Source organism: Nansenia antarctica (assembly GCF_963989245.1).
Source record: "Nansenia antarctica genome assembly, chromosome: 1".
Classification (NCBI taxonomy): domain Eukaryota; kingdom Metazoa; phylum Chordata; class Actinopteri; order Argentiniformes; family Microstomatidae; genus Nansenia; species Nansenia antarctica.
Window position 1 is genome coordinate 36,245,429 of NC_137674.1, and position 16,760 is coordinate 36,262,188.

The 16,760-nt window shown below is 50.1% G+C and overlaps 1 protein-coding gene across 1 annotated transcript in view; it reads left to right on the forward strand.

The window, feature by feature from the left end:
* The window catches only part of syne2b (spectrin repeat containing, nuclear envelope 2b), a gene marked incomplete at its 5' end in the record, with an annotated part of 186,906 nt that overhangs the window by 21,140 nt on the left and 149,006 nt on the right, over window positions 1-16,760 (forward strand). The window contains 9 exon segments of the mRNA XM_080522419.1: window positions 2,803-2,886; window positions 10,135-10,248; window positions 10,509-10,646; window positions 10,816-10,980; window positions 11,794-11,906; window positions 13,337-13,505; window positions 13,936-14,032; window positions 15,728-15,924; window positions 16,408-16,572. Coding sequence (XP_080378545.1) covers window positions 2,803-2,886; window positions 10,135-10,248; window positions 10,509-10,646; window positions 10,816-10,980; window positions 11,794-11,906; window positions 13,337-13,505; window positions 13,936-14,032; window positions 15,728-15,924; window positions 16,408-16,572 — 1,242 coding nt within the window.

A 16,760-nucleotide genomic window follows, 5' to 3' on the forward strand; every position in this document is an offset into this window, starting at 1 on the left:
TGTAAGTCATGCATTTTTCCATGTTTCCCTTTGATGGCATATGACGCCGTAAATGTAACTAAAGTTCAGCCACGAAGTTGTTGCACTGTTGTCCTATATCAGTGCAGACTGGCAGGATAGGAGCACAGGTTTCATACAGATTAGAGTGCCGTTATTCTGTCATGGTCTGATAATGAAGCATTGTTCTTTTTTATTTGATGACTTGTTTGATCGATTGATAGTGTAAAAACATAAGTTGTGAATGAATCGCGAGCGTCAATGCTTTTTTATGATGCTACTGATGACGTATCAGGGTCTTGAAGGGTTGTCCCATTTCACAGGGAATGATTTCAACCACTATGGCTTGTGTCTCTGTTCCCGAGGCCTTGGCTCAAAAGCGAGTGGCACTCGAAAACGAGCCATAAAATGGAATCGGGATTGGGCCTATAGGTCCTCTGTTTACCCCTCCCTCACAGATCCTACTGTCTATCTGTACCCCCCCCCCCCCCCCCCCTCACAGATCCTACTGTCTATAGGTCCTCTGTTTACCCTTCCCTCACAGATCCTACTGTCTATCTGTACCCCCCCCCCCCCTCACAGATCCTACTGTCTATAAGTCCTCTGTTACCCCCCCCCCCTCACAGATCCTACTGTCTATCTGTACCCCCCCCTCACAGATCCTACTGTCTATAGGTCCTCTGTTTACCCCTCCCTCACAGATCCTACTGTCTATCTGTACCCCCCCCCCCCCCCTCACAGATCCAACTGTCTATAGGTCCTCTGTTTACCCCCCTGCTCACAGATCCTACTGTCTATCTGTACCCCCCCCTCACAGATCCTACTGTCTATAAGTCCTCTGTTTCACCTCTGTCATTCAGACATACTGGCTGCGTTCGTAAATTCGCTCTGGAAATCTGATCAGCACGCATTGGAATGCCTCTGGAATGTCCACTAACATTTCTTGGTCCCCTTTTGGACCCCCTAGTGTGCGCTCCGGCGAGTTTACGAACTCGCTTACGAACTCACTCCGAGCGAGTTTACGAACACAGCCATTGTGTGTTCCAGGGTGCTGGCATGTTATTATGAAACCGACCGATTCCTTTGTGTCTTTTTCTCACAGAGCTATAATTGTACATCTCTTTGTACGTCTATTTTGTATGTTTTGAAACAGGTGTTTCATGATGTCTCTTGATCTGATCCCATTGTTTTGGGATGTAATAATTACCCAGAGAGCAATGCGGCAATGCAGGATCAACATTTACTGTAGTTGGCACACACGCATACACACACACACACACACACGCACACGCGCATACACACACCCACACACACACGCACGGACACACACACACACACACACACACACTTACTATAGTTGATAAACAAGGAAACGATAGACATCAAACACAATGCTGCAGATGACTCACATCACTCCTCCTGACACTCCTCCACATCTTTAAGACACGCCAAGAAAGCAGCTTCATAAATCCTTTTATCAGCCTTCAGAAAGTCATCACTGCAACCAACGCCAAGATGACCTTACGTTAAATGTCAGAGCGATTAAAGTTCTGATTCTCGGGTTGACAACCTGTCCACCCTGTTTGTGTGTGTGTGTGAGTGTGAGTGTGTGAGTGTGAGTGTGAGTGTGAGTGTGAGTGTGTGTGTGTGTGTGTGTGTGTGTGTAGTGTGTGTGTGTGTGTAGTGTGTGTGTGTGTGTGTGTGTGTAGTGTGTGAGAGAGCGCTAGCTCAAAGCCGCGTGAGGGTGTGTCCCCCTCACCTTTAAACAGATGAATGGCTGGTTCCCAGGGTGGCGGTAATTCCTTCCACTAAGACCCGGGGTATCGTTTGTCATGTCCCAGAGCCCAACATGCCAGATTTGTCATACCAGCTCCACTGTTCAGATCGGGTTTCAAACCCTGCCGTGTTTCAATCCGGTTGTGTTTCCACCGTCCCGCTCAGCGCAGTTAGATAGCTGTCTGATCTATAGAATAGTTAGTTCACTATCTGTACTCGCTGTCTGATCTATAGAATAGTTAGTTCACTATCTGTACTAGCTGTCTGATATATAGGATAGTTAGTTCACTATCTGTACTCACTGTCTGATCTATAGGATAGTTAGTTCACTATCTGTACTAGCTGTCTGATCTATAGGATGGTTAGTTCACTATCTGTACTAGCTGTCTGGTCTATAGGATAGTTAGTTCACTATCTGTACTAGCTGTCTGGTCTATATGATAGTTCTATCTGTTCTAGCTGTCTGGTCTATAGGATAGTTCTATCTGTTCTAGCTGTCTGATCTATAGGATAGTTCAGGAGTCACTGGAGGGGCCCTGTAAATTAATCTCATATGATTGAGTGGAGTTATGCATGATACATTATTTGCCCTCTCATAAAGCCCCATTCACCATTATGTCACACTCTGTTTGTGTAATAGAGTGTTATAGACAGTCTACTACTGTAAGCTACTGAGATGCTAACCCACGGAATGTCTGGTTGATGCGCCGTGCATTCTAGTTTAATTGTCGTTGCTTTCTGATACAGGATCCGTAGACGTTGATTTGCAGTATAATAATCGTTTATTGCTTCCATACATGCCAACAAATGCCGTACTCACTTGTGCAGAAACAAAACAACAACAAACTCAGCGCTTTCATTTTTCTGAATAAAAGTCCGAAAATGTTGGCGACTTGTTCCCGGTTTTGCCAGCTGCTGTCACATTTTTTGCAGAGAGTTGGAACAGGATCAGTGTTATTGATCCATTATATTATTGGATCAATAATTACATTGCCTAGCCGTTCACTGTGCTGTCTGTCCTCTGGCTAGGCTCGCCTGCTCCAACCCGTAGGCCTCCCTATCAGACCAGCTCCCTCTGCTATCCCAGAACCCACCAGAGCTGCTGCTACTGCGGTAAACCTGTGTTCCTCCGCCCACAACCAAGGCCCCCCCTCCATAAACCCTCTAAAACATCTTAACTGCCCCTTAACGTGACACTTAACAGCCTGGCTGTTTCACAAGACTGCTGTTTATTTGGATACGTCCGAAAAAACAACATTAAAATGTACAGTAAACCTCAACTTATCAACTCACGGAGAGAACCATACCAACCACAGTAGCATCGAGCTAACGGCTAACCTAAAAACCTTACCAACCACAGTAGCATCGAGCTAACGGCTAACCTAAGAACCATACCAACCACAGTAGCATCGAGCTAACGGCTAACCTAAGAACCTTACCAACCACAGTAGCATTGAGCTAACGGCTAACCTAAAAACTTCAACTGGAGAGGGCAGGACTCAACTAGAGTCTCCTCAGGAGAAAAAGAGAGATTCCTGTCTTGATTATTACACCTAACTAACTGAAGAGGTCCCTGGTACTTAACACTAGAACAGCCATGGTGGGGTCACGGTGACCCTGTGAGTAAAATCTTTGCATTCGATCAAATTTCAGGTTCCTCCTTTCATGACTTTTTCTCTTAGTGCGTTCTACCACCCAGTATCCTTACATTTGCAAAATCACATCAGGATTTGCTATTATAAAGCTATTTTGCTGTGTAGGAGGCAGGCTAATTTACAAGACGACCAACTAGTGGTCGTTGTGTGTAAATGGCAGCTTTCCATTGTAAAGACTATGGTCATTTGACCCCCGAGGCGGCTCTTATCGTGGGTAAAAAAGGCATGGCTGTTCTAGTGTTAATCTTTAGGACTGATGGTGTAACCAGGGAGTAGCTAAAAGGACTGTAGGATTTAGGAAGGGGCTGGTTATCTAACTAACTCTAAGCTAAATAGGCAGTGTAGGAGGATACAGGCAGGGGGCGCCAGCAAACCGTTAGACTAGCAGTTACTATCGTTAGCATTAGCATGGGAATTAGCATTAGCATTAACATTGGAATTAGCATTAGCATTAGCCTTGGAATTAGCATTAGCATTAGCCTTGGAATTAGCATTAGCATTAGCCTTGGAATTAGCATTAGCATACAAACAACTAACACACGGTAACGGTATCACATATGAACAAACACATTTATTTACATAACTGATGTATACATCCCCCGATATATACACTCCCTCCCCGCCGGCCACACACACACTCACTCACTCATAGTATCTGGCCTGAACAGGCTTATAGTCCCGGACTGTGGTGCGCGTTGAGGCCTGGTCGGATGGCATGTGCGTCGAGGAAGGTAGCAGACAAAAGGGGGGGGGTGACGTAGCAACGCGGAGGGAAAGGGCCTTCTTCGTGGTCCACGACGAGGTGAAGGGCCCAGGTCCGGTGGTCCACGTCGAAGCTCCGATGGAGTCAGCGTTCGGTCGCAGTCCGCTCGTGGAGGCGACGATTCTGTCCAGTTTGGCGTCTCGCGTGGTCCAACGTTAACAGCCGGCTGCTGGCAAGGCTGTCTAACGGGGACACAACTAAACTGGGCTACAGTGGTAAACGCAATAATCACTTTCCTGGCGTCTTCAGCTGCTGCACGGTGTGCGTGTTACTGAATCCGCCATCTTAGATTGACTTCTCGTTACTCTCTCTCGTTTGGTCTCTCTCGTTCTGATTCTCATCACACACTGACTCACGGACCACTTCCGTCTCTTATATATACACCACCGAACCTAGCATCCGGGTCACGGACACACCCCGGATATACTACGTCATCAAACATATACATAAACATTACAATAATAATACATACACCTTCATGAAACGTACAGAAATAGTATGGAAAATAAGAAAGGAAATAACAGGGCAAAAGGGCTGAATTTCGGGTAAACTAAAACTGGCTCTAAACTGTGGGCCTTCACAACAGCCGCCCCATGAAACCCTCGGTTTCAGTTAACTAAGGAAGGCACACTGGCTAGGCTGCTCTAGCAGCGTGAGGTAGGAGGTGACAGTGTCCTTGGTAATTTGAGGGAGCTCAATCAGGCGTGCCACAGGTCGGGTGTAAGTGCGACCACCAACGTCCACGATGGCCGTCCGCACCCTTCCATCCGGACCCGGCAGGACCTTGGTCACTCTGCCTGTCTGCCAGGCGGCGCGTGGAAGGGACTGGTCGATCACCAGTACCACGGCACCTTCGGACAAGTTGTCTCTCTCCCTCAGCAGAGTCTTCTGCTTCTCCTCCTTCTCCAGGGCGCGGATGTGCTCCTCGAAGCAGATCAGAGCGTCTTCCTTGTCCATGTTCTGCAGCTCCTCGTACTCAGCGAAGGTGGGGTTGTCCAGCAGGTACTGCTGGGCCTCGGACCAGGTGGTGCGGTAGGTGACGTTGGCCATGTTGTCCAGAATGCTCTTCAGCGCCTCCCAGTTCCTCTTCCTGAGCTGCTTGGCTTGTTCCTTCTCCTTCTTAGCCTTGTAGGCCTTAAACGCTTGCTTCTTCTCCCTCAGCTTGGGCAGGGCGCCGTAGCGTGGGTCGTTGATGATCATTCTCATGGCTTGCTCCCATGACGCGTCGGATGAAACACCATTCTCCTTCAGAAGCTCTTTGAAGGCCTGCTTGGCCTCCTCTTTTGGGTTCCACTTGTACGTTTTCTTCGGCAACTCCGGCCTTTCCTCCTTGGAGGCGTCTACAATACTGGCTGAGACCTCCATGGCTGACGTGTACTCGACGGAGTTGACGGGTGCGTCAATGCTGACCTCGGCCACGTGAGGGTGCATGGCCACCTGCAGGTGTTCCTCGGCAACAGCTGTTGCCGCCATGGCCTCCATGTCCATCATGGTCGCCATGGTAGCAGCAGGATCAACCTGAAGAGTGGGGACGGGGGCGGTGCCAGGAGCTGCAGCTTCTACCGTCCCATTCTCCTCCGCTTTGATCATCGCTTCCAGATCTTCCAGCTCTTTGGGCTTGGTCCACCGGGACTCCTTAGTCTGGGAGTTGTAGTAGTAAGGCTTTCCCGTGTCAGACTTGTACTCCTTCCACGGGCACTTAGACAACATTTGCTCAGCAGGAGATTTCAGGTCGTCTGGTTTCTCCCATGAGGACTGTTTAGTCTCTGTGTTGTAGAAGTAGGTCTTCCCATCCAGAGACTTATGCTCTGTCCACAGAGACTTCTTCTTTGGTTGGTCATCCTGTGGTGAACCATTTGTGGTACGAACTGTTCCAGGTGCACTGGCAGCAATAGATTCCACTCCAGGCGGTCCGGTTGGTTGGTTTGCTTCTTCGGTTCGGACATGGAGGGATGACGTAGCTCTCCCGTCTCTATCTCTCCCCTCGGTAGCGCCTTGGAGGGCCCACCCAAGCGCAGTCTTAACAGCCATCGGGCAGCCTCGTGGTCCTCTCAGCGGAGGACGGAGCGACACGATCAGTTCAGCGTTGTCCGAGCCGATGAGAAGGGTTGGCTCCGCTCCTTCTATCGGATGTAGGTCTACTCGCCGTAGGTGGGAATATCTTGCGCGTAATCTCTCCAGGGGGTAGTCGTAGCGGGAGAGCGCTAGCTGGTCTGCGGTGAAGACATTCCGAAGCCGATATCTGTCCGACGGCCGCCCCGCCGGGAAGATAGAGAAGTTGATTCTCGCCCCGGTGACCTCTTTAAGGTCGCGACGTATCGTGCGCAGAGTCAGCTTCTCCGCAGTCCCTTGGAGCCCCAACTGGCGCACTGCCCCCTGGAGAAGGATGGTCCGTTCCGACCCGTCGTCTAGAACGGCGTACGTGTCGTACACAGCGTTGTTGTGGTGAAGTCGGACCTTCACCACCTTCAGTAGGACCTTGGAGCCGCTGCTCCGGGCTGGGTCTAGGTAGTAGACAGGTGTTGCCTCTTCCGGTGCGCTACCGGACCTAGGGCTTCTGGTGCCCTCCGTGGACCTGGCGAGGGAGACCTCGTGTAAGATGTTGAGGTGGACCTCCTCACAGCGGTTGCACTTTCTCCTCAAGGTGCAGTTCTTAGCCAGATGGTCGCGCCCACAGTTCCAGCACCTCTTGTTCTCCTCGAGCCACCTCTGCTTGGCCTCGGTACTCAGGTTGTTGAAGTCACTGCACTCATTGAACCAGTGCTCGCTGGTGCAGTACGGACATGGCGGTGGACCTCTCCGTCCCTTTTGAGGGGGTTGAGAGGAATCCTTTCCCTCAGGTCGGGCTTTCCTCTCTCTCCGAGGCTCCTCCTCCGTGTGCAGCACTCCTACTGGGCGTCCTCTGTTCGAGCTCGGCCCGTCCCAGCGGTCTCCCTTCTCCCTCTCCTTCTTCGGCTCAGCGTAACCCATGGCGTCTACGTTGGTGTCATGCACTTCCTCCAGTAGGAACTCCGCGAAGGCAGCCATGCTCAGACCCAACTTCCCGGGGTTACGAACGCGCTGCTGTCGCCGGAACCTCTCCTGCCGGAAGCGTGGGATCTTGCGGAGCAGCCGCTCTACGTTGGAGGTGCTGTTGATCTCGCTGGCGCCAGCTGGGCCCTGCGTCTTCAGCATTCCAACCAAGGTGTGCACGCGGAGCGCGAAGTCATCCAGCGCCCGGTCATCCTTGATGGGGGCCTGCTGTTCGAGGGCTTGCAGTTCAGCAAGGGCGTGGTTCCAGGGACGACCGTAGCGGGCATCCAAGTCGGCGAGCGCTCTGGTGTAAGGTGTCGGTGCGGAGGCATGGGCCAGTACCATGTTGTGGGCTCTGGGGTTCCTCACATGCTGAAGGAGAATCGCATATTTGTAGGACTCTGAGCAGGAGTCGTCCAAGAGCGTGTCTAGGCAGATGCGTAGTTCCACATACTGGCTCCTGTCCTCGTCCTTGAAGAAGGGGAACTTGGGTCCCTCCACCTGGGGAAACATCCTGTAGTGGATGATCGGGGCTGGAGTGACGGTCTGGGTGTCCGGCCTGCATGCATTTTGGTGCACTGGAGGACCTAGGGGTGTGCTACGCTCTTGGGGAATGGCTCCCCTCCCGGGCAGCGACGCTGGCTCCCTCTGGGCCGCGTAGCGGTCGGGTCCCTGGTCCTCTTCTTTCCAGGTGGTCAGCTGGGCCTGTAGTTGGACAGTCATGGCGGGGGTCATGGAGCCATCGGCGGGGGGTTCAGGAGATGGCACTCGAGAGGGCCGTGCGGATGATGCTCTGGAGCTACGGGCCGACGGAGCTCTGCTGATGCACACGTCGCGCATGGTCTGCATCACTTCCTCCATCTTCTCCGCGTGCAGTTGCTCTCTCTCCATCTGGAGGCGGTCGCGCTCCATCTGGAAGCGTTCACGTTCTAGCGCCTCCTGGCGCTGTCTCTCCGCCGCGCGTTCCGCTCCGTTCATCTGGAAGCGCTCGCGCTCGTACTGGATGCGTTCCCTCTCTAACGCCTCCTGGCGCTGTCTCTCCGCCGCACGTTCCGCTCCGTCCATCTGGAGGCGTTCGCGTTCTAGCGCCTCCTGGCGCTGGAGGCGTTCACGCTCGAACTGGAGTCGTTCCCGCTCTAACGCCATCTCGGCCTGTTGGCGCTCCCGCTCTAACGCCATCTCGGCCTGTTGGCGCATACATTCTGACAGCGCGGCACTACTCCCTCTGGAGTGCAGGCTATCCGCCCCAGAGGCAGAACTGCCCACAGAAACCCTGGACCGGGAGGAAGCCACTGAACGGCAGGAGCTAGGTCTCGAGCGCGCCGTACTGGGAGGCAGATCGTTAAGGCTGAGGCCCTCCCTCTTCCGCCCGCAGGCGCTGTCGGACCGGGCCTCTCCTTCCTGCTCTTCCGTTTCTACGGCAAAACCCTGCTGTTCTGCCATCTCATCCTCAGGCTGGTGCTCGTTGATGGCTGTCTCGGTGCTAGCCACCCGCGCGCCGGCGGACACCTCGGCCTCTCCGACCACCGTATCCCGTGGAGTGCGCTCCTCGCTACCACTCAGTGAGCTTTCGAGCTCAAGCTCATACTCCTGTAACCTCGGAGGCAACCGCGGGACTCTCTGTGGTCGTGGCTCTGGCTCAGGGGGCGGAGAAGGGGGGGTAACTGTCTGGTCTGGTTGGCTGCGCTCAGCCATGCTATCACTACACTACCTATCCGGCTCGAAGGACCAATTGTAACCAGGGAGTAGCTAAAAGGACTGTAGGATTTAGGAAGGGGCTGGTTATCTAACTAACTCTAAGCTAAATAGGCAGTGTAGGAGGATACAGGCAGGGGGCGCCAGCAAACCGTTAGACTAGCAGTTACTATCGTTAGCATTAGCATGGGAATTAGCATTAGCATTAACATTGGAATTAGCATTAGCATTAGCCTTGGAATTAGCATTAGCATTAGCCTTGGAATTAGCATTAGCATTAGCCTTGGAATTAGCATTAGCATACAAACAACTAACACACGGTAACGGTATCACATATGAACAAACACATTTATTTACATAACTGATGTATACATCCCCCGATATATACACTCCCTCCCCGCCGGCCACACACACACTCACTCACTCATAGTATCTGGCCTGGACAGGCTTATAGTCCCGGACTGTGGTGCGCGTTGGGGCCTGGTCGGATGGCATGTGCGTCGAGGAAGGTAGCAGACAAAAGGGGGGGGGTGACGTAGCAACGCGGAGGGAAAGGGCCTTCTTCGTGGTCCACGACGAGGTGAAGGGCCCAGGTCCGGTGGTCCACGTCGAAGCTCCGATGGAGTCAGCGTTCGGTCGCAGTCCGCTCGTGGAGGCGACGATTCTGTCCAGTTTGGCGTCTCGCGTGGTCCAACGTTAACAGCCGGCTGCTGGCAAGGCTGTCTAACGGGGACACAACTAAACTGGGCTACAGTGGTAAACGCAATAATCACTTTCCTGGCGTCTTCAGCTGCTGCACGGTGTGCGTGTTACTGAATCCGCCATCTTAGATTGACTTCTCGTTACTCTCTCTCGTTTGGTCTCTCTCGTTCTGATTCTCATCACACACTGACTCACGGACCACTTCCGTCTCTTATATATACACCACCGAACCTAGCATCCGGGTCACGGACACACCCCGGATATACTACGTCATCAAACATATACATAAACATTACAATAATAATACATACACCTTCATGAAACGTACAGAAATAGTATGGAAAATAAGAAAGGAAATAACAGGGCAAAAGGGCTGAATTTCGGGTAAACTAAAACTGGCTCTAAACTGTGGGCCTTCACAACAGATGGTGTGAAAAATGTTTTTTTAAGGTTTAACGTTGAAGGTATAAGCCTGGTCTGTTATTGGTCATTTGTCTGGCCAATCATACTTCCCTCTTTGTGTGGTCCCACCAGACAACGTCCAATCAGAAGGCCCAGGAGGTGACCTGCTGGCTGGTGCAGGCCTATGAGGAGCTGCTGGAGGGGTGGGACTCCACGGAGGGAGAGAGCTACGCAGAGAGATACCATGTATGTAGCATGTATGATGTATGTAGCATGTATACCAGAGAGATACCATGTATGTAGCATGTAGCATGTATTTACCATGTGGCATGTATACCAGAGAGGTACCATGCATGTACCATGTAGAGAGATACCATGTATGTAGCATGTAGAGAGATAACATGTATGTAGCATGTAGACTAGAGAGATGCCATGTATGTACCATGGAGCATGTATACTAGACAGATGCCATGTACCAACATATATATATGTTGTGTGTCCTCCAGGTGTTCCAGACCTTCGTGGTCTCCTTCAACGAGCAGCGTCGCCCGGTCATGCCTCTGCTGACGGCCATGAAGCGCCGCGCCCAGCTGAGTGAGGAGCAGAGGACCCTCAGGACCGCCTGGGACGCCCTGGCTCAGAAGGTCTGCTGTGGTTGGACTATGTCTCAACTGTGTCTCAACTATGTCTTCGAACCCACAACCTAGGCGTTGTTAGCACCATGTGCTACCAGCTCAGCCCCACAGAGGGACACAACCTAAGTGTTGTTAGCACCATGCTAACCACCTTTAACCTCCTGTTGTCTTCCTCCAGCTGCGTGAGTACAAGACGGAGCTGGACCTGAGCCTGCCCGCACCCCTGGACGCGGTGGGCCGCTGGCTGCTGAGGGCGGAGGGGGCACTGGAGGCCGAGGAGGGCGACTCCCAGGACCACGTCCGCGCCGCGGAGGAGGCCCGGGAGAGACTGGAGCTACTCAAGGTTTACCTCAGGAGCTGTTTACTGTTTACCTCAGGATCTGTTTACCTCAGGATTATAATAATAACAATAATAATAATAATATCTTGGTTTTATATAGCTCCTTTCACAAACCCAAGGACCCTTACAGAATTTACAGACAAAGTCAGAGACAACAGAAACCCTCCCCCCAAAGAGACAGTGACAGCGACAAAACTAAACTAGTGGCCAAAGGCCTTGGTGAACAGATAAGGTTTTGAGGGCTGATTTGAAGGTGTCCAGGGTAGGGCTATTGAAGGTGTCCAGGGTAGGGGTGTTGAAGGTGTCCAGGGTAGGTAGGGGTGTTGAAGGTGTCCAGGGTAGGTAGGGGTGTTGAAGGTGTCCAGGGTATGGGGCATTGAAGGTGTCCAGGTTAGGGCTATTGAAGGTGTCCAGGGTAGGGGCGTTGAAGGTGTCCAGGGTAGGTAGGGGTGTTGAAGTTGTCCAAGGTGGGGGCATTGTGGATCACTGTGGGGAGAGAGTTCCAGAGGGTGGGGGGTCCGCCACACTGAAGGCTCCGTCCCCGAAGGTCCGTAGGTTGGTGCGGGGGGGTGGACAGCAGACTCATGTCTGAAGTCCGCAGGTTCCAGGATGGGGTATGTTGGCAGAGAAGGTTGGTTAGCTACTGGGATCTGGATCTGTTCACCTCAGGATCTGTTTACCTCAGACGACATACAATTTACAGTTTTATTGCACCAGGATGTGCTACTACAGTATAGCCACAGGCGGTGGTATCCAGATCCACACCACATCAAAGTCTTTTAAACTCTTCTCTCCGCCGCTGTGTTTTCATCTCAGACGTGTCTGGACGACATGCCCCAGCAGCTGAAGGTGTTCCAGAAGTTCCAGAACTCCGATGAGTACGGCCAGATGCTGGTGCCGGCAGACAAGCTGGAGGAGATGAAGAGGAGGTGGGTCTGGGGTCTCGTCCCACTGTTGTGTCCTGTGTGTTAGTCCAGGGGCCTGCTGGTGTGTCTTGTGTGTTAGTCCATTAGTCCAGTTTCACAGACAGGACTGAATCACACTTTCAATGTACAATCTTCATTTGAACATGGTTTTTAGTCTAGGATCAGGCCTTAAGCTTCATCTGTGAAACCGGCCCCTTGTATTCAGTACTCAGATGCTTACTGTATACAGTGTGTGTCATTGTGGAAGAGCTGGGGGGTATTCCATCAACGTTACTTAAGGAAATCTTGTGAGACTTATCAAAATAAGCCTGGATTTTCCTTTAGCGACTTTGATGGAATACCCTCCTGGCCATACTTACGGGCTTCAAAACAACAATGACAGAGATAAATGCTGTTCAAAGCTGTCGGTTTACTTTAAAACTGCAGACACAGAGAAAGTAAAAACAAAGAAACATTGGCAGCTAAAATCACTGTGGTAAAATACTGTACGTTAAACTGACAAACTTAAGTGACACCTATTTAAAATGGCAGGTGCCCTGATGTGTCATTCAACAGTTAGCTAGTTGTGTCATTCAACAGCTAGCTTTAGCCAATAGGTAGACAATACTTGTGTCATTCAACAGCTAGCTTTAGCCAATAGGATGTTAATACTTGTGTCATTCAATAACTAGCTTTAGCCAATAGGATGACAATACTTGTGTCATTCAACAACTAGCTTTAGCCAATAGGATGACAATGCACATTCGACACATGACTTTGATATGGTTGAAAACGTGCAATGACCGGAAGGTTAATAAATGGTACATGAAACACACAAAACACTCACTCTTTATAATTTTACATAGTTTAATATATCCGTATATATATATATATATTATCTATTAAAATGTTGAGTGTTTTGCTGAAGGGCCACTCCTTCACAATGGTACAGCCTCCTCTCTGCAACCCATACCTTGATATCGTGTCTTTTTATCTTGAATTATGCCTAGTGCTTTATTTTCTTGTGGTACAACGTCAGGAACCGAAGCCTAAGAGTTTTACCAGGGTTCCCACGGGTCCGTGAAATCCTTGAAAATTTGTGAATATGAGAAAAAAAAGTTTTTGAAAATAGACATGGGTCATTGAAAGTGCTTGAATTCCCCTCTCTCTCTCTACATATATAGAGACTCAAGGACACAACATGGCAGAGTTTGAGACAGAACTAGTTGTCGAACTTAGTTCGACAACTAGTTCTGTCTCAAACTCTGCCATGTTGTGTCCTTGAGTTTGAGGGAATTGAAAACCCTTGAAAGGTGCTTGAAAGGTGCTTGAAAGTCCTTGAAAGGTGCTTGAATATGATGTTTCAGAAGGTGTGGGAACCCTGGTTTTACTCTCTTACACTTGTGTAACCTGACGTAACAATAAAACTTGATACCTGAACCTTCCTCCTCCAGGTTCACCAGTGTGAGAGTCACGGCTAAGTACCACGGCATCAAGCTGGAGTTCCAGGAGCACCGGCACGTGGTGCTGGACCTGCTGGGCCAGATCAACAGCAAGCTGCGCACCTGGAGGAGACCCTACATGTCCCAGGAGGCCGTGCGGGTGCTGCTGCAGGAATGGCATGTGAGTCAGCAGGTTTAGAGGCTTGGATTAGAGGGCTTTATGCTCCACAAACATAACAGCAGGCTGGCATCATTTGAAGGTATGCACACGTCTCTGAATATGTCTGACGTAAATATGTCAAGTCAAGTCATGTTTATTTATATAGCACATTTACAACAACAAAACAATACACTAAAACAAAAACAAGGTGCAATACAGAATACAACAGGTGCAGAAATAAAAGTGCAGAAAAGTGCAGTGTCGGGAGGCAGGCTCACCTCAGGTCAAAGGCCAGGGAGAAGAGGTACGTCTTAGCTAAGGTTTTAAAAGCCTCAACGCTCTGGGCAGATCTGACGTGGAGGGGGAGGCTATTCCAGAGCCTAGGGGCTGCCTTTGCGAAGAATGTCTCTATGTCTGAGATAAATATGTGTATATCTCTGTCTTCTCACAGGAGCTGGTGGACAAACAAGGCCTTCCTACCTTGCTGGAGGGAGCTCTGCTCAAGCTGAAGCTTGTCTCCAGTAAATACACCAGCAAGTCTGCCCTGGGTGAGTCAGCTGCAGAGATCTCCTGGTCTCACCGACAACCCCTACGATGATTTTATTATTATTATTATTATTATTTAAGCAATATCACACGAGAGGGAGTGTGTTATACTGAATATCAGCACGGCTGTGATTCGGTCATAGGTACGAGGCCGCCAGGCCGAGTACCGAAGACAATCACAGCCGTGCTGATATTCAGTATAACACACGACCTCGAGTGTGATATTGCTTTTATACAACAGTTCTACAGCGCAATTTATTAGTTAACAGTAATAAGTGACAACAGATTATTATTTGTTTGTTTATTCAATCATTTATTTTAGCTCCGTCAAGAAAAAATAGTTCCCGCAACGGGACTGTTCAACTGGACTGTTGTCTAGTAACCTGAACACAAACTAGCTACTTCGTATCGTGGCTAGCTACTTTGTATCGTGTACATTTATTTGTACATCTCCATGTATTGTGCAACCAGTGAAATATGACTCGGTTGACAGTCGCTTTGGTGGCATGTGTGAATGTGATTCAGAGTCAGACGAGTTGACATCAGACAGCACGCTGCTCCATCGTTTTCTGCTCTCGGTGGATGGTCTCCAATAACTTTTTAGCGAGCTTTCAGACCTGCAAAACACATAAGTTTTTTTGTTTAGATTGTTATGTTCCGCTACTCATTCATTATAAATCACAATTCAGATCGTAATCTCACCTATGCCCGCTCACTGCCATGATCTCCCTCGCCTCGAGTCCCGCATCGGACAGTTTCTGTATGGCAGTGGCTCTCAGGCTGTGGTTGGTGTAAGATGTGTGTGTCCCTGCCTCTTTGCACATCCTCGGCAACATCTGTGCCAGCTGGTTTACTCCCAGGGGAACGGTGGTGTACCAGTAGCTGTCTGTCTCCGCTGTTACCCTCCTGGGCTGCAGATAGAGGGCTTTTGCATTGGGCGGAATTTTGGTCAGGTATTTTTCGAGAGATGCTACCGGGCAGAGGGGATTTCCTCGCTCCTCAAACATTGCATGTAGTCTAATTAACGGTAATTTAACACCTGTGCGGGCGGAGTGATACACATAGTTAAAAGTCCCAGTGCTGTTATACTATATATCGTAACTCATGGAATGCCTCTTGTCCAATCAAATGACTTGGTCGGAACTAACTGTTGTATAATATTATTATTATTACTATTATTACCTTTATTTAAACTCGAGGAAATCTTTGAGATCTGGCCCTCATTTACAATGACGTCAAGTATTTGTAAAAAAAAAAAAAAGATCTAAAATAATAATAACAGATACAAGATAAAAGAAAATCATTAAGACAAGTATACAACAAAGTACAGTTTTTTTTCTTGAATTATGCCTGTTGCTTTACTGTCTTGTGCTGCAATGTCAGTAACTGAATTTTACTCTGTCACACTTGTGTAATATGACGTAACAATACAACTTGAAACCTGAAACTTGAACAGGGCTGCATACTATCGGCCCTCCCCTGGGGGGGTCTGACCTGACAATGACCTCAAACAAGCGGCTGTGGCTCAGGAGGTAGAGCCGGCGTCTAATGATCACAAGGTCGGCAGATCGCCGGTTCGAACCCCGTCTGGCTACATGTCGAAGTGTAGAGACAGATACAGACAGAGACAGAGGGGGAGATGTGATTGGACTCTCCAAGTGCTCATTCAATCTCTGAGGCTCTCCTGTGTTCCTCAGCTGCTGACTCCAAGCATGTGAGCCGCCAGGTGAGGGAGATAGAGGAGGAGAGCGGGGCGGCGCTGGAGGGCGTGGTCATAGTGAAAAACACCATGGGACGCGTGCTGTCTGCCTGGGAGTCCTACAGCGACCTGCACAGCTCCGTACAGGCCTGGCTGGAGCAGGGGTCACCTAGGGGTCACGCACAGAGGCCTGAGGTACACACACACACACACACACACACCTGCACAGAGGCCTGAGGTAGAGTACACACACACACACACACACACACACACACACACACACACACACGCACAGAGACCTCAGGTACACACACACACACACTCTCTCTCTCACACACTCTCACACACTCTCACACACTCACACACACACACACACACACACACACACACACATATACACACTCTCTCACACAACACACACACACACACTCTCTCTCTCTCTCTCTCACGCACACAAACACACAGACTCTCTGTCTCGCACGAACACACACTCTCTGTCTCGCACGCACACACTCTCACACACATTCTCACACACACACACACATACACACTCACTCACTCACTCACTCACTCACTCTCTCACACACAAACAATCATGTCCACAGTTCCTTCTATAATGTAGGTAAGTCGTCTGTCCTGATGAGAGCATGTTGTTGTTGTCGTCTCACCTGTCTGCAGGTGACAGCAGAGAGCATGTCAGAGTGGCGGTCCCACCAGGCCCACCTGAACGAGGTCGCCAACTTCCTGATTGAGTTGACTGACCCGGGGACCAGCCGGGCCCTGGCAGAGGACCTGCGCCGGCTCAACGTGCAGTGGGCTGACTTCGTCGTGAGCACCCAGTTTGTAAGTCAGTCAGTCTGGTCTTTGTGCTAGCCTAGCGAACAATACAAAGGTTTACTTTACGGTTTTTACTTCCACGACTGTGCTGTGTAACGTCGCTGGGTCGAGGTTTTAATGTCTCTCTCACGAGTTTTACGAGGCTCTAATATCAGTGACTGGTTTTTAACCAGATATGTTAGGCAAGGCGAGGT